Source organism: Scyliorhinus torazame, chromosome 4 (genome assembly GCF_047496885.1).
Source record: "Scyliorhinus torazame isolate Kashiwa2021f chromosome 4, sScyTor2.1, whole genome shotgun sequence".
In the NCBI taxonomy this organism is placed as follows: domain Eukaryota; kingdom Metazoa; phylum Chordata; class Chondrichthyes; order Carcharhiniformes; family Scyliorhinidae; genus Scyliorhinus; species Scyliorhinus torazame.
Window position 1 is genome coordinate 206,709,642 of NC_092710.1, and position 22,534 is coordinate 206,732,175.

Here is a 22,534-nt window from a genome sequence, read left to right on the forward strand (position 1 = left end):
CAGCTTTATATCATTCTGTATGTGCTGCAGCAAAAACTGACTTGAATGCAAATTATAAATGCATCAAAAATAAAGCATAACCGGTGAGGAAGGGAATTAACATGAAACAGAATGTTTTCCTAAATATTTCTGAATGCTTTTCCCATTATCAGCTTGGCCCCTAGGAGAGATGGAACAAGTTCATTAGCAATGGCTAGCAGATCAGTAATCTTGACATACTTGGATACATGCAGACAAATTATGTGTACTTTGTGCTTTCCCAATTAATGTGAACGTTTTTGAGCAATAACATCTCAATTTTCACATACTATAATCATGAGTACCTTACTTTGATAGTAAAGCTGATTTGCTTAACTTATTTTTATACAATATTCTAGACTTGATTCAGACATTGGGAATGTCTAGAAGCTCTATAATCCATTGGGCGCTGTTGAGTTCTTCTAGTTGTCATGTGAGAGTACCTTTAAGACATGGATGTTTAAGCAATGTACCTTTAAGAAAACAGTGATGTCAGAGAGTTGGTGGAGCTGAGGTCAGGTCAGCCATTTTGCAGTTTAGTTTTGCAGGTTTAGTTTTAAAAACCGCTTGTGTGTGTCTGTGTTTGCAGTGAGCTGTGATGTCTGCCATAAAATACCATCTCTGGATCATTTGGGTGATTTAAACTCATAATAGTAAAACCTTTAACCTGATGTGATTTTGTTTATAAGGTATTAAGTCTCTTGGAAGTTTGAAGGAACAGTTTAAGGAGTTGATTACTGTTGCAATATTTTCTGAGTTATCTTTGAAGTAAGGGGTGTTAAGAGATCCAATGTTTATTTAAGATGTCAAGTTGAGTTCATGGAATAAGCAGTGTTTTGTGTTTAAAAACCCACGTGTCCATAATTGTAATATCACACCTAGGGAAAAAGCCATGTGCTAGGAAAAGCAACAAATCCATTAAAGGGAGAGGTTGGTTGAACTCCATGATACATTTTGGGGTTCTGAAAACGCCTCGCCCATAACATAGTTATATTGAACCGGATGGTTACCTTTCTCATGTCAGGCTCTCAACAGTGTTACCAGAAATTGATCAGAAACATTATAGCAAGTAGTATTGTTTAGATCAAACAGTTTCTTTTTGGTATTCAGAGTGTGCTTCAGACATACTAATTGTACATTAAGACCTAGTGATTATGGCCCAAGTTGTTGGAAGTGATGCTTTGTTTCCCCTTAAAGTGCACATAGCTTTGTGAGACTGGTTGATATCCGATGACTGTTATTGAAACCATAGCACAAACTTTCTAATGCTATTTTCTAAAGTGGTCATTTTCACTAAATTTGTTCGTCTCAAAATGGAAATAATCATTTAGACTTTCAAAGGCTTGTATCCTACCCAACCACTAAGTGCAAGTTAAGTAAACATAAATAATGTTCAGAAATGTGTTGTGTTTTTCTCTTCAGTATTGTACTGCTGGCTTTTTACTCCTTTTCTGTCAAACTAAAAGTGAAACTAAAAGTGAGTTTTTGATTAATGCAAATTCTCCTTCCTGTTCGCCATCCCAATCGCTTCAAAGCTGATGCTTTTCTGTAAGAGAAAATTGAGCTATTTTTCAGCATCCTCCACCAGGTGAAAGGCTGACTTTATTCTTGATTTGTAAAAGTCCATTTGGGAGATGAGAGGGTTCTGCAACCTGCCAAGCTATACAAGAAGATTCCATGATTATAACCACTCAGGCAATTTTAGACCACTTACTTTTGGACTTAAGGCATTAATCCTTTGAAGACTCTTATTTTGATCCTCCTTCCTAGAAAGCATTGTTTAGTTGTCTAGGCTTCCCTGAAACCAGTAATGGGCCTGTTGTGTTTTCTGTTCATATGCCAATGATTTTGCACCATCCCTCACTCACCACATTTGGTAAGCGAGCTGACAGGAAAATATAAAACAAATTTGATTAAAGTTTAATGTATTCATAGTGATTCTCAACCTCCACTTAATCCAGTTCTCTGATGGAGTTAAAAAGTCTCAAGCATTCAACTGAGAAATTAAGCAGGCCAGTTTACATGCTGACATCTATGACTGTGTGACAACTTACGTCAGATTACGTTGCTGCAATCCATGCTATTTCCTTTCTAGTTGATCCAACTTGTTGGTAAGAGAGAGAGAGAATTTCAGCTGAAATTTCAAACCATCTTTTTGTTGATCCATTCACCTGGCTATTATTTACTGAATTAGATCCAATCAACCAGTCGGAGGTGTCCAAAAGTTTTTATTAAATTTCTTCTAAATATCTAAAATCTGTTTCCAATCCTAATTAAAGTGAATGTATTCACCTTTTTATGGGATCAGATTGATCTTTGCCACATGATAGATTAATCAGATTACAAAAGCACTAGACAAGCCAATCACTGGATAAAAGCAAATTACTGCGGATGCTGGAATCTGAAACCAAAGAGAAAATGCTGGAAAATGTCAGCAGGTCTGGCAGCATCTGTAAGGAGAGAAAAGAGCTAATGTTTCGAGTCTAGATGGCCCTTTCATCAAAACACAGAACAAATACAATTCCAAACATATTCTCCCTTTCCCCCCACCCCCCAAAAATGAAAACAAATCATAATCAGAACACCCCACCCCAACATGTCACGGTGGTTAGCCCTGTTGCCTCACAGTGCCAAGGACCCGGGTGTAATTTTGACCTTGGGTCACTGTCTATGTGGAGTGAGCACTTTCTCCCCGTGTGTGCGTGGGTTTCCTCTGGGTGCTCCAGTTTCCTCCCACAGTCTCAGATCCTAAAAATAGCCAAGAAGGTCAAGACTGCGTGGTACAGGAGCAACGTTCGATTTGGTGTATTTGAATATCAAATGGTGGACGAGGTGCTATATTTTTCATGAGCAAAAAAAGTGTTGCTTAATTTGAGGGAATCTATAAATTGGAGGGTGATTGAAGTGAGATTTAAAAGTGCCAGCATTGATGGGAATTAGATGAGGAATAATATTTGCAAATAGATATTGTGACAGTGATGTTTGACAAAGAGCACTGAGGGGGTTTTTTGGTCATGGGATGTGGGCATTGCTGGCTGGCTGGCATTTGCCCGTCCCTGAGAGCATTTCAGAGTCAACCTCATTGCTGTGGGTCTGGAGTAACATTTTAGGCCAGACTAGGTAAAGACAACAGATTTTCATCCCAAAAGGACATTAGTGAACCAGATGGATTTTTATGACGATCGGTTCCATGGTCACCTTTAGATTTTTATTGAATTCAAATGTCACCATCTGCCTTGGTGGGATTCAAACCTGGGTCCTGAAAGCATTACCCTGATCTCTGGATTACTAGTCCAGTGACAAAAGCACTACGCCACTGTCTCCAGAATGAGAAAGAGACAACAGGAAATCTCTGTAGCACTTGCTTGATTCACTGCAATTGAGTACTTTGAGCTCCTGGAATAAACTGGAGGAATCATCTACCATCCCCACATAAATCTCCTTCTACCTAAAACTGCCGCAGTGATTTTCATTATCAGAATATAACTTCTGCGAATTTAGTTGAATTTGAACTGAGTAGGGCAGAGCATCTTCTTTTAAGATAGGTGTTGTAATATCTTGTATGATTTTGTTTAAGAATCTTAATATATTTTCGTAACTTTTGAATATTGGACTTTTCACATTTGAGTAGTTTTATTTGTTCATGTAGCATGTGCCCATCCCTAATTGCCTTCCAAGGAGCAATTGAGAGTCAACCACATTGCTGTGGTTCTGGAGTCACGTGTAGATTTCCTTCTCTAAAGGACATTTGTAAACCAGATGGGTTTTATGACAATCGACAATGGTTTCATGGTCATCATTAGACTTTTAATTCCAGATTTTTATTGAATTCAAGTTTCACCGTCTTGCAGTGGCAGAATTTGAACCTGGGAGCATTACTCTGGGTCTCTGGATTAATAGTCCAGTGACAATACCTTTATGCCTTTGCCTCCCCCCTAGTATTTCTAAACTCATTTTAACTATTGTATTGTGTGGTCAAGTGAATAAGACAATATTTTGGATTATCCAAAAGGCTGGAAATGATCACTTGTATGAATAAACACACACTACATCATGGAAGGATGGAATTTATTTTATAGTTTCAATGAAAGAAACCTTTCATCAATTTTCAGCAAAATTACGGCAGTTAATCGCAAGTAGCGTCTTTGCCTGAGCTCTTAAGTGTTTAAATGAATTGAAACTATATGGGCCTGCATCTGCTTGCCAAACAAAATTTATGGTTTAAAACAAACTGATCTATTCACGAAAGTAAAAACAAATTACGGAGTACGCTAGAAATCTGAAATAGCAAAATGCTGGAAATATTCATCAAGTCTGTGGCAACACCTGTGGAGGGAGAAACAGACTTTTCAAATTGAATGTGATTCTCCAGAACCGAGTTCTCCTGATTTTTAAGAAATCTCTCATGATTTGCGATGGTGGGGGTTGGCATGTCTAAGTTAGCATTGTGTAAAAAGCATAATGTCAACATTGATTTTCACAAGTGATAATTGAAGGCTATACAGTAGTATTTATATTTATGTATGGGGTTTTTTTGTATCATTTGAACCAAGACATGTTATTTAATGTAATGGAAAGAAAAAAATGTTTTATTTGTTTCCTTAGTCTGTTCACAGCACAAGTCTATGGCCTGAATCCCAAAGAAGAGTGAGAATGTAGAAATTAGAACATAACCTGAAAATAAATGATTTGTATTCCTCAGATTTCTCACAGAAGTGCTAAAGCCTTTGGTGAAGACTGAATTCCAGTTGTTGTACATTTATCATCTAGTTGGCCCTTTCCTGCAACGGTTCCAGCAAGAAAGGACCCGATGTATGCTTGAGGTCAGTGCTTTGTTTACAGGAATATAATTTTAATGTGAATTTTAAATGTTAATTTGCAGTTTGTGGCAACCAACCACTGAGCTTAATTTTAGAAAATGAATTATTTCTCAGTTGGAACTCTTACAGAATTAAATGTCATCAAGTATTAAAATTGAAAATGAGACATGCTACGAGGAGATGGTGGTAATGTCACTGGAGCAGTAATTCAGAGTCCCAGGCCCTGGGGATAGGAGTCCAAATCCAACATGGCAACTTTTTTAATGTAATTAATAAATTCATTTAATGAATAAAAATCTGGAATTAGAAATTAGTTTCAGTAATGGTGCCTTGAAACTAATTCTGATTGAAGTTAAAAACCCATCTGGGTCACTTCTGTCCCTTGGGGAAGGAAAGTTACAGTCCTTTGGCCTACATGGACTCCAGACTCTGGGGAGTCAGGTGGTGAGTTACCCATCTCAGAATTCCCACGCAATGTGCTTGATTCTTAACTGCTCTCTGAAATGGACCAGCAAGACAGCCAGTTGTGCGCAAAAGCTACAGAAAAGTAAAAAAAGAAGAAATCCAGACAGACCACGTGGAATTGATATTGATATCCGAAACAGCAGCAGCATATCTGACCCTGTAAACCCGTACTAACATCTGGGGGCTTGTGTCAAAATTGGAAGAGTTGTCCCACAAATTATTCAAGTAACAGCCTGAAATGATGAAATTCTGAGAATCAAACCTTACAGTCAATGTCCCAGACAGAAGATCACGTTCCCTGAATACATCCTGCCTCACCGTTAGGACAGACCCACCAGAGGCGATGGTACAGTGGTATACTGTTGGGAGGGGGTTGCTTAGGAGTCCTCAACATTGACTACATATTCTGTATGGCATGGTCAGGTCAAAAATGGGCAAGGTTAGCATCTCCTTCAACTGATGTTGCTAAATGCTGAACACCAATTGAATGAAGCACTTGAGAGTGGCACGGCCACAGTGTGTATTCTGGGTAGGAGGCTTCAATGTCCACCACCAAGTGTGGCTCAGTAGCACAACTACTCACCAAGCTGGCTGAGTCCTGAGGGAGGACATATCAGCCCAGACTGGGTCTGTGACAAGTAGTGAGGGACAATCCTGTTGGACTTTGTCCACAGTATTATACCTGTCACTGCTCACTGACGTTCAGTTTAGGTTCAGCCTTGGTCACTGCATTCTTGGCATGATTCAGAACATGGATTAGGAGATCTGAAGGCAAAAGAGGAGGTTTGTGTGACTGCCTTTGACATCAAGACTGTAATTGGCTGAGTGTGGCATCAAGGAGCCCTGGCAAATTGGAAGTCAATGGTAATCAAGGGTAATCTCTCTACTGGTTGCTGATTCATTGCTCAGGGTAATGCCGTGACCAATCATACTCAAGCTGCCTGGTTTAAATTTCAAACAATGCTTGACTGTTAATTGTCAGGCACCATCAGCTGGTGCATTCTTCATGGCAACACCCCCACCAATCAGAGTCCACTTATCAACCAATTAGCTATCTCTTGTTCAACATAAATTGTTTTCCCCCTAATATTGGTGGTCTTCCCACGTGAATTCACCTCTGTACACAGCAGTCTACATCCCACCCCAGGCAGAAGTGACGGACAGCACTTGACGGACAGCACTTGACGGACAGCACTTGACGGACAGCACTTGACGGACAGCACTTGACGGACAGCACTTGACGGACAGCACTTGACGGACAGCACTTGACGGACAGCACTTGACGGACAGCACTTGACGGACAGCACTTGACGGACAGCACTTGACGGACAGCACTTGACGGACAGCACTTGACGGACAGCACTTGACGGACAGCACTTGACGGACAGCACTTGACGGACAGCACTTGACGGACAGCACTTGACGGACAGCACTTGACGGACAGCACTTGACGGACAGCACTTGACGGACAGCACTTGACGGACAGCACTTGACGGACAGCACTTGACGGACAGCACTTGACGGACAGCACTTGACGGACAGCACTTGACGGACAGCACTTGACGGACAGCACTTGACGGACAGCACTTGACGGACAGCACTTGACGGACAGCACTTGACGGACAGCACTTGACGGACAGCACTTGACGGACAGCACTTGACGGACAGCACTTGACGGACAGCACTTGACGGACAGCACTTGACGGACAGCACTTGACGGACAGCACTTGACGGACAGCACTTGACGGACAGCACTTGACGGACAGCACTTGACGGACAGCACTTGACGGACAGCACTTGACGGACAGCACTTGACGGACAGCACTTGACGGACAGCACTTGACGGACAGCACTTGACGGACAGCACTTGACGGACAGCACTTGACGGACAGCACTTGACGGACAGCACTTGACGGACAGCACTTGACGGACAGCACTTGACGGACAGCACTTGACGGACAGCACTTGACGGACAGCACTTGACGGACAGCACTTGACGGACAGCACTTGACGGACAGCACTTGACGGACAGCACTTGACGGACAGCACTTGACGGACAGCACTTGACGGACAGCACTTGACGGACAGCACTTGACGGACAGCACTTGACGGACAGCACTTGACGGACAGCACTTGACGGACAGCACTTGACGGACAGCACTTGACGGACAGCACTTGACGGACAGCACTTGACGGACAGCACTTGACGGACAGCACTTGACGGACAGCACTTGACGGACAGCACTTGACGGACAGCACTTGACGGACAGCACTTGACGGACAGCACTTGACGGACAGCACTTGACGGACAGCACTTGACGGACAGCACTTGACGGACAGCACTTGACGGACAGCACTTGACGGACAGCACTTGACGGACAGCACTTGACAGACAGCACTTGACAGACAGCACTTGACAGACAGCACTTGACAGACAGCACTTGACAGACAGCACTTGACAGACAGCACTTGACAGACAGCACTTGACAGACAGCACTTGACAGACAGCACTTGACAGACAGCACTTGACAGACAGCACTTGACAGACAGCACTTGACAGACAGCACTTGACAGACAGCACTTGACAGACAGCACTTGACAGACAGCACTTGACAGACAGCACTTGACAGACAGCACTTGACAGACAGCACTTGACAGACAGCACTTGACAGACAGCACTTGACAGACAGCACTTGACAGACAGCACTTGACAGACAGCACTTGACAGACAGCACTTGACAGACAGCACTTGACAGACAGCACTTGACAGACAGCACTTGACAGACAGCACTTGACAGACAGCACTTGACAGACAGCACTTGACAGACAGCACTTGACAGACAGCACTTGACAGACAGCACTTGACAGACAGCACTTGACAGACAGCACTTGACAGACAGCACTTGACAGACAGCACTTGACAGACAGCACTTGACAGACAGCACTTGACAGACAGCACTTGACAGACAGCACTTGACAGACAGCACTTGACAGACAGCACTTGACAGACAGCACTTGACAGACAGCACTTGACAGACAGCACTTGACAGACAGCACTTGACAGACAGCACTTGACAGACAGCACTTGACAGACAGCACTTGACAGACAGCACTTGACAGACAGCACTTGACAGACAGCACTTGACAGACAGCACTTGACAGACAGCACTTGACAGACAGCACTTGACAGACAGCACTTGACAGACAGCACTTGACAGACAGCACTTGACAGACAGCACTTGACAGACAGCACTTGACAGACAGCACTTGACAGACAGCACTTGACAGACAGCACTTGACAGACAGCACTTGACAGACAGCACTTGACAGACAGCACTTGACAGACAGCACTTGACAGACAGCACTTGACAGACAGCACTTGACAGACAGCACTTGACAGACAGCACTTGACAGACAGCACTTGACAGACAGCACTTGACAGACAGCACTTGACAGACAGCACTTGACAGACAGCACTTGACAGACAGCACTTGACAGACAGCACTTGACAGACAGCACTTGACAGACAGCACTTGACAGACAGCACTTGACAGACAGCACTTGACAGACAGCACTTGACAGACAGCACTTGACAGACAGCACTTGACAGACAGCACTTGACAGACAGCACTTGACAGACAGCACTTGACAGACAGCACTTGACAGACAGCACTTGACAGACAGCACTTGACAGACAGCACTTGACAGACAGCACTTGACAGACAGCACTTGACAGACAGCACTTGACAGACAGCACTTGACAGACAGCACTTGACAGACAGCACTTGACAGACAGCACTTGACAGACAGCACTTGACAGACAGCACTTGACAGACAGCACTTGACAGACAGCACTTGACAGACAGCACTTGACAGACAGCACTTGACAGACAGCACTTGACAGACAGCACTTGACAGACAGCACTTGACAGACAGCACTTGACAGACAGCACTTGACAGACAGCACTTGACAGACAGCACTTGACAGACAGCACTTGACAGACAGCACTTGACAGACAGCACTTGACAGACAGCACTTGACAGACAGCACTTGACAGACAGCACTTGACAGACAGCACTTGACAGACAGCACTTGACAGACAGCACTTGACAGACAGCACTTGACAGACAGCACTTGACAGACAGCACTTGACAGACAGCACTTGACAGACAGCACTTGACAGACAGCACTTGACAGACAGCACTTGACAGACAGCACTTGACAGACAGCACTTGACAGACAGCACTTGACAGACAGCACTTGACAGACAGCACTTGACAGACAGCACTCCACCATCAACGACCAAGAAACAAATCACCTTGAAGCCCTGACAATCATGGCTGAAGTCTTTAACCAGGCCAACCTCAGGAGGGTTCTAGCTAAACTCTTATCAACATATCACCTGCCCCACCAGAGGTGCAAACCATTGCTCACGAGCATCAACGGTGCCTTCCGCTCCATTCCCCGACCACACTTTGGCGAAAAAAAAGAGAAATGTATTAACTTCTAACAGGGCTGGACAGACCAGATGCAAGGGGGATATTTTTCCTGGGTGAGAAACCTAGAACCAGGGGACACAACTTCAGGATACAGTACAGATCATTTAGGACTGAGATGAGGGGAAATTCCTAACTCCGAGAGTAGTGGAACTTTCTACCACAGAAAGCTGTGGAGGCCAATTAATGAATGTATTCAAGAGATAGATAACCTTTCGATTTTAATGACTTCTAGGGCTATGGGGAGGAAGCAGGAAAATAGCATGAACTACCCCTGCTCCTAGTTTCTATGTTTCTATCCCTTTGTCATTGATATTTAGAAATCTGACCATCTACTTTAAACATACCCTATGACTGAGCTTCCACAGCCTTCTGGGGGAGGGAATTCAAAAGATTCACAACCCTCCGAGTAAAATAGATTCTCCTCATCTTGGTCCTTATTTGGAAATTGTGTCCCCTAGTTCTAGACTCTCCAAACACTGAACACCTTACCTGCACCTACCATATCCATTCCTTTAAGTTTAAATGAAATCACCTCTCATTCTTCAAAACTCGAGAGAATGCAGGCCCAGTTTCCCCAATCTTTCTTGGCAGCCCCACCATCTTAGGAACAGGTCTTGTGAACCTTCCTATGGTACCTTCCTAAGGTGAGGGGACCAAAACTGCACACAGTACTCCAGAGGTGATCTAACCAAGATTCTACACATTGAAACAAGACTTTGATACTCCTGCATTCCAGCGTTCTTGTGATAAAAGCCAATATGCCATTAGCCTTGCTAATTGTCTGTTGCATGTTCATGCTAGGCTTCAATTACTTTAATTATTTTTAATATGTATCTCTTGCAGATTGGCATTGCATTTTATGAGATGTTACAGAACGTAGACCAAAACAGCAAGCACCTGAGCTATATGGACCCTATATGTGATTTTCTTTACCATGTAAAGTACATGTTTACAGGAGACAGTGTGAAGGATCAGGTGAGTAGATTATGAAGACCTTAAACGGCAATGGTATTTGAGTCTAAAAATGGCAACCATTAATTTTATTGGTGAGTCATTTTGCTGATTTTTCATTACCATTGTCCCACAGAAACAAAATTGACAGTATATTGATTTTATAGTTCCAGAAGAGTGCATTCTGAATATGAACATGGAATTTTCATGTTTTATTAATTAGAGACGGATGGAAAATTTTGTCTCATTCTTTTAAATTCTTGATATTTGTTGCAGTTATCTGAGTAGATGCCTGTCAGAGGCATGTTTACAAAAAGTTGTTTTTGGCAAAGTTCCCAAATTTAATTAGACCTAAAAGAAACACAACTGCAGATAGTTTTTGACATTCGGAAGGAGCCAAATAAATTTGCTAATAACAGCAGAGAACTGGTATTTAAGTTTAATTTGACCATTGAATTTTATAGTACAGAAAGAGGTTATTTAGTTCATCGTGCCTCTGCCAGACTTCAAAGGATCATAGGACCAGGAGACCATAAGTTATAGGAGCAGAATTAGACCATTCGGCCCATCGAAACATCAGGGGAGGATCCACGCAAGGAGTCCGAGGAGGAGGAATGGAGGACAAAACCAAAAGACAGACAGGGGAATAAGAAAAGTAATAGGCAGAGAAACCAAGGGCCAGATTCAAACAGGGCCACAGTGAAAAATATTGCGGAGCGAGACTAATGTTAAAAAAGATAAGCTTAAAGGCTTTGTGCCTTAACGCGTGGAGCATTCGCAATAAAGCGATGAACTAATCATGCAAATAGACGTAAACGGATATGATGTAATCAGGATTACGGAGACATGGCTGCAGGGTGACGAGGGATGGGAATTGAATGTCCAGGGGTATTCTGTATTTAGGAAAGGGAGGAAAAAAGGAAAAGGCGATGGAGTGGCAGTGCTGGTTAAAGAGATATTAATGCAATAGTGACCTGTACAGGCCCCGGTAAAAGGCCTCAAACACTCCGTTCCCCTTCCCAGGTTCGGCCACGCTACCCACCAGAGTCCTTAACATACAAGATCTCCCTCGCCGCTGCCTGCAGCCTCAACTGATGCGCCAATAGACTGCTGGCTTTCTCCCCATGCTCATAAAATTCCCCCCTAACCCAGCATAGTTGACCCACTGCCTTCCCCGTTGACACCAGATCGAACTCCAACTCTAGGTTCTTCCGCTTCTTCAACAGTTGCTCTCCAGGGGCTGTCAAGTACTGCTGATTCACTGCTAAAATGGCTTCCACCAACCTCTGCCTCTCCAACCTACCTTCCTTATCCCTATCCACCGTAATCAAAATGTGCTCCCCTGATTACCACTTTCAAAGCCTCTCACAACACTGATGAAGAAATTAAGCTCAACGTAGGTGCCTATAGTCGACCCACTCTCTCAAATACCCCCTTATCCACCAATTGCCCCACGTCCAACTTCACTGCAGCCGCTGGGAGCCCCGCTTCTCCCCACACAGTCCACAAAAAGCGGCGCATTATCTGACGCAACACCCACGTCAGCAACGTCTTGTCCAGAACAAAAAAAATCAATAAAAAAGGGGCACAACCGATCCAACCTAGGATCAAGAACAGTGTTAAAAATCCCCCCCCCCCCCCCCCCACCACCACCACCACCATAATCAGCTGTTGCGCATCCAAGTCCTGTATCCTCGCTCGGGCCTCCTTCATTAAGACCACATCATGCAGTTAGGGGCATATACATTCATCAACACCATGGGTGCCCCCTCTAACCGGTGTTCTCTCTAACCTTCCACTAGCAATCACATATATCCACCCCCTTGGTCCCTACTATGTTACTTGCCAAGAAAGCTCACTCTTGCACCACTGTCCCTCTTGCCTTCATATCCAACCCCAAATGAAGCACTTGTCCCACCCACCCTTTCCTCAGCTTTGTTTGATCTTTAACTTTCAGGTGAGTCTTCTGCTTAAAAACCACGTCCGCCTTCAAACTTTTAACCGGGCGGATACCCTTGACCTCTTAACCGGCCCATTCAGTAGACTTACTTGACCAGTTTGGTTGTGGGGCACCAAGCCCCGGTCAGCCATATCTAAATCCGAGTGGACTCCACCAGATCCCCGTCTCGCCCTCCTCCCAAGTACTCCTCTGGCTTAAAGTGGGAGATATGCCAGATTGTGGTTGAATAGAATTCTACTGATGATGGCCCAAGTGCCTCATGGATGCCCAGTTTTGTGTTTCTAGTTTTGTTAAAATCTATTCCATTTAGCAAGGTGTTAGTTCCACCCAACATGTTGCGGGGTATCTGCAATGTGAAGCTGAGACTTTATCTCCGTAAGAAATGTATGGTGGTCACTCCTGCCAGTGTTGTCATGGACAGGTCGACTGGTGAGAAATTGTTTGTTTTTAATATTTTATTGAGGTATTTGAAAATGTTTATAACAGTAACATAAACAATGACATCAACATGGTTAAAATAAACATTCCCCCCCCCCCCCAGCCCAATCTTCATGCACCTCAACCATACAACAACAATCCCTCCCCCCTTGGAATACTGCATCTGCTGACATTTTCATTTTCCCAAGAAAGTCGACGAACGGCTGCCACCTCCGGGTGAACCCTAACATTAACCCTCCTAAGGCGAACTTTATTTTCTCGAGACTGAGAAACCCAGCCATGTCACTAACCCAGGTCTCTACATAGAACATACAGTGCAGAAGGAGGCCATTCGACCCATCGAATCTGCACCGACCCACTTAAGCCCTCACTTCCACCCTATCCCCGTAACCCAATAACCCCTCCTAACCTTTTTTGGTCACTAAGGGCAATTTATCATGGCTAATCCACCTAACCTGCACGTCTTTGGACTGTGGGAGGAAACCGGAGCACCCGGAGGAAACCCACGCAGACACGGGGAGAACGTGCAGACTCCGCACAGACAGTGACCCAGCAGGGACTTGAACCTGGGACCCTGGCGCTGTGAAGCCACGTGTTAATCACTTGTGCTACCGTGCTGCCCATGCTACACTTGGGGGCTTTGAGTCCCTCCACATTAACAAGATCTGTCTCCAGGCTACCAAAGAACAAAAAGAACAAAGAAATGTACAGCACAGGAACAGGCCCTTCGGCCCTCCAAGCCCGCGCCGACCATGCTGTCCGACTAAACTACAATCTTCTGCACTTCCTGGGTCCGTATCCTTCTATTCCCATCCTATTCATGTATTTGTCAAGATGCCCCTTAAATGTCACTATCGTCCCTGCTTCCACCACCTCCTCCGGTAGCGAGTTCCAGGCACCCACTACCCTCTGCGTAAAAAACTTGCCTCGTACATCTACTCTAAACCTTGCCCCTCTCACCTTAAACCTATGCCCCCTAGTAATTGACCCCTCTACCCTGGGGAAAAGCCTCTGACTATCCACTCTGTCTATGCCCCTCATAATTTTGTATACCTCTATCAGGTCTCCCCTCAACCTCCTTCGTTCCAGTGAGAACAAACCAAGTTTATTCAACCACTCCTCATAGCTAATGCCCTCCATACCAGGCAACATTCTGGTAAATCTCTTCTGCACCCTCTCTAAAGCCTCCACATCGTTCTGGTAGTGTGGTGACCAGAATTGAACACTATACTCCAAGTGTGGCCTAACTAAGGTTCTATATAGCTGCAACATGACTTGCCAATTCTTATACTCAATGCCCCGGCCAATGAAGGCAAGCATGCCGTATGCCTTCTTGACTACCTTCTCCACCCGTGTTGCCCCTTTCAATGACCTGTGGACCTATACTCCTAGATCTCTTTGACTTTCAATACTCTTAAGGGTTCTACCATTCACTGTATATTCCCTACCTGCGTTAGTCCTTCCAAAATGCATTACCTCACATTTGTCCGGATTAAACTCCATCTGCCATCTCTCCGCCCAAGTCTCCAGACAATCTAAATCCTGCTGTATCCTCCGACAGTCCTCATCGCTATCCGCAATTCCACCAACCTTTGTGTCGTCTGCAAACTTGCTAATCAGACCAGTTACATTTTCCTCCAAATCATTTATATATACTACAAAGAGCAACGGTCCCAGCACTGATCCCTGTGGAACACCACTGGTCACAGCCCTCCAATGAGAAAAGCATCCTTCCATTGCTACTCTCTGCCTTCTATGGCCTAGCCAGTTCTGTATCCACCTTGCCAGCTCACCCCTGATCCTGTGTGACTTCACCTTTTGTACTAGTCTACCATGAGGGACCTTGTCAAAGGCCTTACTGAAGTCCATATAGACAACATCCACTGCCCTTCCTGCATCAATCATCTTAGTGACCTCCTCTCAAAACTCTATCAAGTTAGTGAGACACGACCTCCCCTTCACAAAACCGTGCTGCTTCTCACTAATACGTCCATTTGCTTCCAAATGGGAGTAGATCCTGTCTCGAAGAATTCTCTCCAGTAATTTCCCTACCACTGAAGTAAGGCTCACCGGCCTGTAGTTCCCGGGATTATCCTTGCTACCCTTCTTAAACAGAGGAACAATATTGGCTATTCTCCAGTCCTCCGGGACATCCCCTGAAGACAGCGAGGATCCAAAGATTTCTGTCAAGGCCTCAGCAATTTCCTCTCCAGCCTCCTTCAGTATTCTGGGGTAGATCCCATCAGGCCCTGGGGACTCATCTACCTTAATATTTTTTAAGACACCCAACACCTCGTCTTTTTCGATCACAATATGACCCAGGCTATCTACACCCCCTTCTCCAGACTCAACATCTACCAATTCCTTCTCTTTGGTGAATACTGATGCAAAGTATTCATTTAGTACTTCGCCCATTTCCTCTGGCTCCACACATAGATTCCCTTGCCTATCCTTCAGTGGGCCAACCCTTTCCCTGGCTACCCTCTTGCTTTTTATGTATGTGTAAAAAGCCTTGGGTATTTCCTTAACCCTATTTGCCAATGACTTTTCGTGACCCCTTCTAGCCCTCCTGACTCCTTGCTTAAGTTCCTTCCTACTTTCCTTATATTCCACGCAGGCTTTGTCTGTTCCCAGCCTTTTAGCCCTGACAAATGCCTCCTTTTTCTTTTTGATGAAGGGAGGCAAAGGCCAAGACGTCGGCCTCATTCGCCCCCTGAACTCCTGGATCTTCCAACACTCCAAAGATCACTACCTCCGGACTCGGCACCGCCCGTGTTTTTAGTACCGTGGACATTGCCTTAGCAAAATCCTGCCAAAACCCTCTAAGCTTCGGGCATGCCCAAAACGTGTGGACATGATTTGCTGGTCTTCCCGCGCACCTCGCGCACACATCCTTAACCCCGAAGAACTTACTCATCCTAGCCGCTGTCATGTGTGCCCGGTGGACTACCTTAAATTGTATCAGGCTAAGCCTGGCGCATGATGAGGAGATATTAACCCTGCTTAGGGCATCCGCCCACAGCCCTGCCTCTATCTATCTCTCCTCCTAGCTCGTTCTTCCACTTGCCCTTAAGCTCCTCCACCAGAGTTTCCTCCACCTCCATAAGCTCCTGGTAAATATCCAATACCTTCCCCTCGCCCACCCAGGTACTGGAACCTACTCTATCCTGTATCCCCCGTGGTGGCAGCAGCGGAAAGGCTGGCACCTGTTTTCTCAGGAAGTCTCGAACCTGCAAATACCTAAAACCATTCCCTGCTGACAATTTAAATTTATCCTCCAAAGTTTTCAAGCTGGGAAAGCTCCCATCTATAAATAGATCCCCCATCCTTCTAATTCCTGCCCTCTGCCAACTCCAGAACCCGCCATCTAGCCTACCCGGTACAAACCTGTGGTTATTATAAATCGCGGTCCAAATCGATGCTCCCTTCCCTCACTTGTATCTCCTCCATTGCCCCCAGATCCTCAGAGCCACCAGTGCCACCGGACTTGTGGAGCATCGGGCTGGCGAGAATGGCAGAGGTGCTGTTACCAGTGCTCCCAAACTGGTGTCTTTACATGACGCCACCTCCATCCGCTCCCATGCCGACCCCACTACCCACTTCCTAATCATGGCTATATTAGCCGCCCAGTAGTAATTGCAGAAATTCGGCAGCGCCAACCCACCCTCCACCCGACTGCGCTCCAGCAACTCTTTATTCACTCGTGGGGTTTTACTTGCCCACACAAAGCCCAAAATAATCTTATTCGCCCGCTTGAAAAAGGCATTAGGGATGAAGATGGGAGGCACTGAAAGACGAACAGAAATGGTGAGAGATTGTTGTTTATTCCCTCTTGGTTTTCTCACATATCCAGTGTGACATCTATGTCATTTAGGACTCGGTAAGTAGTGGTGCTCAACTTGGGGTACTGAACCATCGGGTGCGGGGACACATTCTCGGTGGTAATCGAAGGCGGTTCCCTTTCTCATGTTGTGACCTAATGCCATGAGACTTCACCAGGTCCAGAATTAATGTTGAGGATTCGGAGGCCAGTTCCCACCTGATTGAACATCACTGTGCTGTGCCACCTCTGGTGGGAATGTGCTGCCAGTGGGGCAGGACATAGTGATGTTGGTGGTATGTGGGACGTAGATGTACTCACGGATTCATATCTTATAAACTGTCAGACTGTTGCTTGACTAGCCTGAGGGACAGATCTCCCAATTTTGGAAGAAGCACACCGATGTTAGGGAGGACTTTGTAGAGTTGACAGGGCTGGGTTTGCTGTAGTTGTTTCCGGTGCCCAGGTCAATGCCGGGTGGCCTGCCTGGTTTCATTCATTATCTGTAGTGGTTGATACAGCTGGGTGGCTTGCTGGGGCATTTAAGAGTCAGCCATGTTGTTGTAGGTCTGTCGCCACTAGACCAGGTGAGGACAGCAGATTTCCTTCCCCAAAGGGCATTAGTGAATCAGACGGGTTATTATGACAATGATTTCAGGGCACCATTACTGAGACTAGCTTTTAATTACAGATTTATTAATCTATTTTAAATTCCACTGGCTGTCATGGTGGGGTTTGAACCCATGCCCGAGAGCATTAGCCTGGGCCTCTGGATTACTACTCCAGTGACATTGTCACAGTGCCACTATCTCCCCTCGGTGGTGGTGTTCCAATGCACAAACCTTTGTCCTTCCAGGTGGTCATGGTTTGGAACGTGCTATTGAAGGAACCTTGGGGAGTGCTGTAATATATCTTATATTATGTGCATTGCTACCACTGTGCCAGGTGGTGGAGGGAATGAATGTTTAATGTGGTGGATGGGGTGTGGATCAAGCAGGCTGCTTTGTCCTAAAATGTGTCAAACGTGTGTTGATGAAGCCACATTCATACAGGCAAGTGAAAAGTGTTCCATCACACTCCTGACATGTGCCTTGTTGATGGTGGACAGGCTTTAGGGAGTCGGGAGTTGACTACAGAATTCCCAGCCTCTGACCTCTTGTCGCCACCACATTTATATAGCTGGTCAGTGTGACACCAAGGATTTTGGTGGACATTCAAAAATGTCATGGGGAGATGGCTATATTCTCTTTTATTGGTAATGATCTTTTCTGGCATTGTGTGACACAAATGTTACTTGCCACTTACCAGCACTTCTAATTGTCTGGGCTCTAAGCATGGACTGCTTCATTGTGAGTTGCAAATAGAACTGAACACTGCAATCATCGACGAGCATTCCTATTTCTGACCTTCTAATGGAAGGAACGTCATTGATGAAGTAACCGAAGATGGTTGGGCCAAGAACTCTGTCCTTGGGAACTCCTGCAGTAATGTTCTAGGGAGCCGCGTGCTCGGAAAAACAACAAATTAGGGTTTGAGCTGATTAGCCTCCAGCAATTCTAACCATATTTCTTTGTGCTAGGTATGACTCCAACCAGTAGATAATTTTATGCCCAACCTCTCACCTCCATTCTCCTTGACTTCATTTTTACCAGGGCGCCTTGTTGCCACATTTGGCCAAATGCTGCCTTGATGTCAAAGGTGGTCATACTTGTATCACCTCTGGAATTTGGCTCTTTTGTCCATGTCTAGTCCAAGGCTATCATGAGGTCTGGAATGTGGTCCTGGTGAAACCCAAACTGAGCATCAGTGAGCACATTATTGGTGAGTAAGTACTGCTTGATAGCACTGCTGATGACACCTTCCCATTGCTTTGGTGGTTTGCTGAGCCATTTCAGAGGGTAGTAAAGTCTCACATTGGTCTGTGTCTGTAATTATAGACCAAAGAGAGGAAGGACAGCAGATTTCCATTCCTAAAGGACTTTGATGAATCAGGTGGATTTTTACAACAATCCAGTTTTTAATTCCAGAATTGTTTAATTAATTGAATTTAAATTTCCTTGCTATCTTTGTGGGGATTTGAGGTGTCTGAATCAGCCCTCTGAATTGCTGCTCCATTAATTTAACGACAATATTAACATAACACCAGTTTAAAGCAGTCAGCCTGGTTTTAATGGGAGATCATGCTTAACTACCATGAAGGGTAGAGAATGAATGTTATTAGTCTGCATTTCAATAAGCCAATACCATTTTCCACATGATGAAAAAGAAAGACTTGAATTTCAATAGCGTGTTCACCATCCCAGGACATCCATAGCACCTTCATAATCAATGAAATTATTTTGAATGTATAGTCACTGTTGTAATGCAGGAAACCGCCAAACTGTGCGCAAAATGCTCCCTTAAACAGCAATATAATGGTCAGATAGCCTTGCTTGCAGTAATGTTGATAGAGAAATAAATATTCCGTAGGATACTAGGGATAACTCTCCTGATCCTCTTAAAAAATAGTCCCATGGATCTTTTACAGCCGCATACTTCACAGGCAGGGCCTCCTGAATGCTACACTGGAGCGTTAGCCTGGACTTTTGTGCTCCAGTCTCTCGAGTGGGATTTGAACCCACAATCTGAAGAGACCGTGCTACCAACTGAGCTATAACTGACTACATAGTAGGCTACTCCATATGGTCCTAGCCGATGGGGTTGATTGGAATGTATTAAAATGGAATGGCAAATGTTTGATATACAACCAATAGTATGTCGCCAACTCGCAGGTTGGTAGTCAGTTACCAGTGGGACGCAGCAAGTTTTTCTGAATGATTTGGCGAGGCAGCACGGTGGTGCAGTGGTTAGCACTGCTGCCTCACAGCACCGAGGTCCCAGGTTTGATCCTGGCGCTGGGTCACTGTCCGTATGGAGTTTGCACACTCTTCCCCCACAACCCAAAGATGTGCAGGGCAGGTAGATTGTCCACGCCAAATTGCCCCTTAATTGGAAAAAATAAATTGGGTAATCTAAATTTATAAAAAAATTAAAATAAATGATTTGGAGGAAGAGATTGTTTGCGTACAACACCAATTTGGGAACGGTGATAAACGATGGATATCAATGTGTTAGATAGCTTTTGGCCATCTAAGATTTTGGGTGGGAAAATGCCACTATGTTACAGAGCAGTGTAAGGTTATAACATTTGGCAGAGAGAAGGATAATATGGATTATGTGCTCATTTATTTTCTCCTGCCATTGGTAGTAATCCTATGTATCAAAGTCAGACAAGTAAAGAATTCAGGGAATCTGAGATACCTCGTTATTCAAGAAAATGTTAACTTACAACAATATAGATCTGTCCGGCGTTGCTGCTTGAGTTACGAGTAAGCTGAGTGATTTCCCTCTCAGCAACAATTTGTCTGAAAGCTAGCATCAGTTAATGGTCATTCGGTTGAAGACAGGAGTAATCTTTGTGGTACTGCATAGAAGAGGCTTGAGAAGCAACTCTCCACCATCAAAAAGTAGTGGTGATTATTAGGTAATATGTTAATGAAAAAATTGGCGAACTGAATGTATGATTTAATTTTGAAATCTAATAGCCCATCCATCACCAAAAACAGCTTATTCTGAGACATTTGCTTTGTATTTTTAGGTGGAAAAAATAATCTGTACACTGAGGCCTGCATTAAAACTTCGACTGCGCTTTGTGACTCACATAAGCAAAGTGGAACCAGCAGCTCAAGTGCAAGCGTCAAGCAGTGCCTCTCCAGCCAACCCCTCCAGCCAGGTGTCCACTGGTGGTGCTTTACCAGTAACACAGTAAGAGGGTATGGGTAGCATGTTATGCCAGGAATTCTAATACTGTGATGTTAAAAAAAATTGTTGTGAACTTATACTTTCCATTGAATAATGCAAGTAATAGTGGAGAAAGATTGTTAACTGCCAATAATGTGCTGCAGTTGCTCTCCTGTTCCTTACTAATGGTCTGAATGTTTGAGTGCTACTTCAGTGAAAAATGAACTGTTACAGAAATGTGCAATGAATCACCCACTTTGTCCTACTGATTTGGAACATTGTAATTCACACAATGAATTAACCCTAATAGTAAATGCTATATTATATAATTTTCTTTGTTAGTGATGCTTTCTGTTGCTTTTCTCAACACATGCAAATAAATGTTTTATTTAAGCTGAAGACAGCTGTTGTTTCATTCTGCAAGTTTTATTGCAATTAGTCGTATAATTTTGTTCATGAACTGTAATATAATATCTAGTATTTTTGACTAGAATCATATAAGAAGTAACCTAATTGTCAAAAGAACTCAACTAAAGTAATGTGTACACTTTTGAAATTACCCAACCAGTTTTAATTTGTTAATTAAACCTTTTCAACAACCAAATATTTTAATACTATTTAATATTCAATACTACCAATCTTAATTAAGTGAGCTACTTTTCAGAATTTTAATCTTTAGTTATCACCCCTTTTTCTCAAGGGACAATCCTGTTCTCCATATTATTAAACTCTGGATTCTTGAAATTGTGATTGGTGTGCTTTGACCCAAATGGTACTATAACTGGTCTTTAAACGGCTGGCATACTCGCCGCTTTTAAATACATTTTTGAGAATAGCAGTTCTGACCTATAGACCACTCAAATTTTTTAGCAGTGTATTTCTGTTTTTGCTTCTTCTCGTGTCATTATGGGATGAACTGAAATATTTGTGGATTGGTTTATAAATATTTATAACACTTATTGTAATTGTTTCAATCTAATGTGAGCAAAATAAATGTATGCTGTATGAACATTATCAGTACTGTCTAGTAATCTTTAATTTTTTTAACTTAATTTATATTCAGATTTACTATTCAGTAGGCAATGCAACCGTATCATTACATCCAGTTCATGTTTTTACGAGTTAAATCACTGCAAAATAAAGTAATTTGACTAACCGCAAGCTATTTTAAGTTTTGATATTCAATAGATATTATATTCAATAGATATTTTATTAAAATTAGGTTGTTATGGTTTTACAGATTTGCTTTGCCAAGTCAAATCTTAGCCAATTTGCATTAATTGGTCAACTTTTGTATGTAGTCTGGAGAACTTGGGTAAATTCTGCAAATATTTGTTTGAAATCTGAAGCACTAAAGATGGAATAATCCACACTTCCCTTATGTGCTTTTATCAATAAAAAATATGTACCATATTGTAATAAAATGCATCAGACTGTTTATTTTTTTTGATAAACCATTTTATTGAGGCACTTTGGCACAGTAAACAATAACAATACAAAACAGTGTACAAAGAAAAATCAACATAATGCAAAAACCAGCTCCCCTCCTACAAGGACCTGCCTAACTACCCCACTAATCTATGTTGCCCTAACCCACCCCCTCCCGCCCCCACCCTGCTGACGATTAATTTTCTGCGAAGAAGTCGATAAATGGTTGCCACCTCCGGGCGAACCCTGACAGTGACCCTCTCAGAGCGAACTTAATTTTCTCCAGACCGAGAAAACTCGCCATATCCGACAGCCAGGCCTCCGACTTCGGGGGCTTTGAGTCCCTCCATGCCA

At 43.8% G+C, this 22,534-nt stretch overlaps 1 protein-coding gene across 7 annotated transcripts in view; it reads left to right on the top strand.

Moving 5' to 3' along the window:
* med23 (mediator complex subunit 23) overlaps positions 1 to 22,176 on the top strand; it is a 116,316-nt gene extending 94,140 nt beyond the window's left edge. For all 7 annotated transcript variants that reach the window (XM_072499160.1, XM_072499154.1, XM_072499155.1 and 4 more), the window contains 3 exons: positions 4,721 to 4,841; positions 10,647 to 10,778; positions 20,610 to 22,176. In XM_072499160.1, the coding sequence (XP_072355261.1) occupies positions 4,721 to 4,841; positions 10,647 to 10,778; positions 20,610 to 20,780 (424 nt within the window). In that variant the 3' untranslated portion in view covers positions 20,781 to 22,176. The remainder of the gene's footprint in view (positions 1 to 4,720; positions 4,842 to 10,646; positions 10,779 to 20,609) is intronic.
* Positions 22,177 to 22,534: the final 358 nt, after the last annotated feature.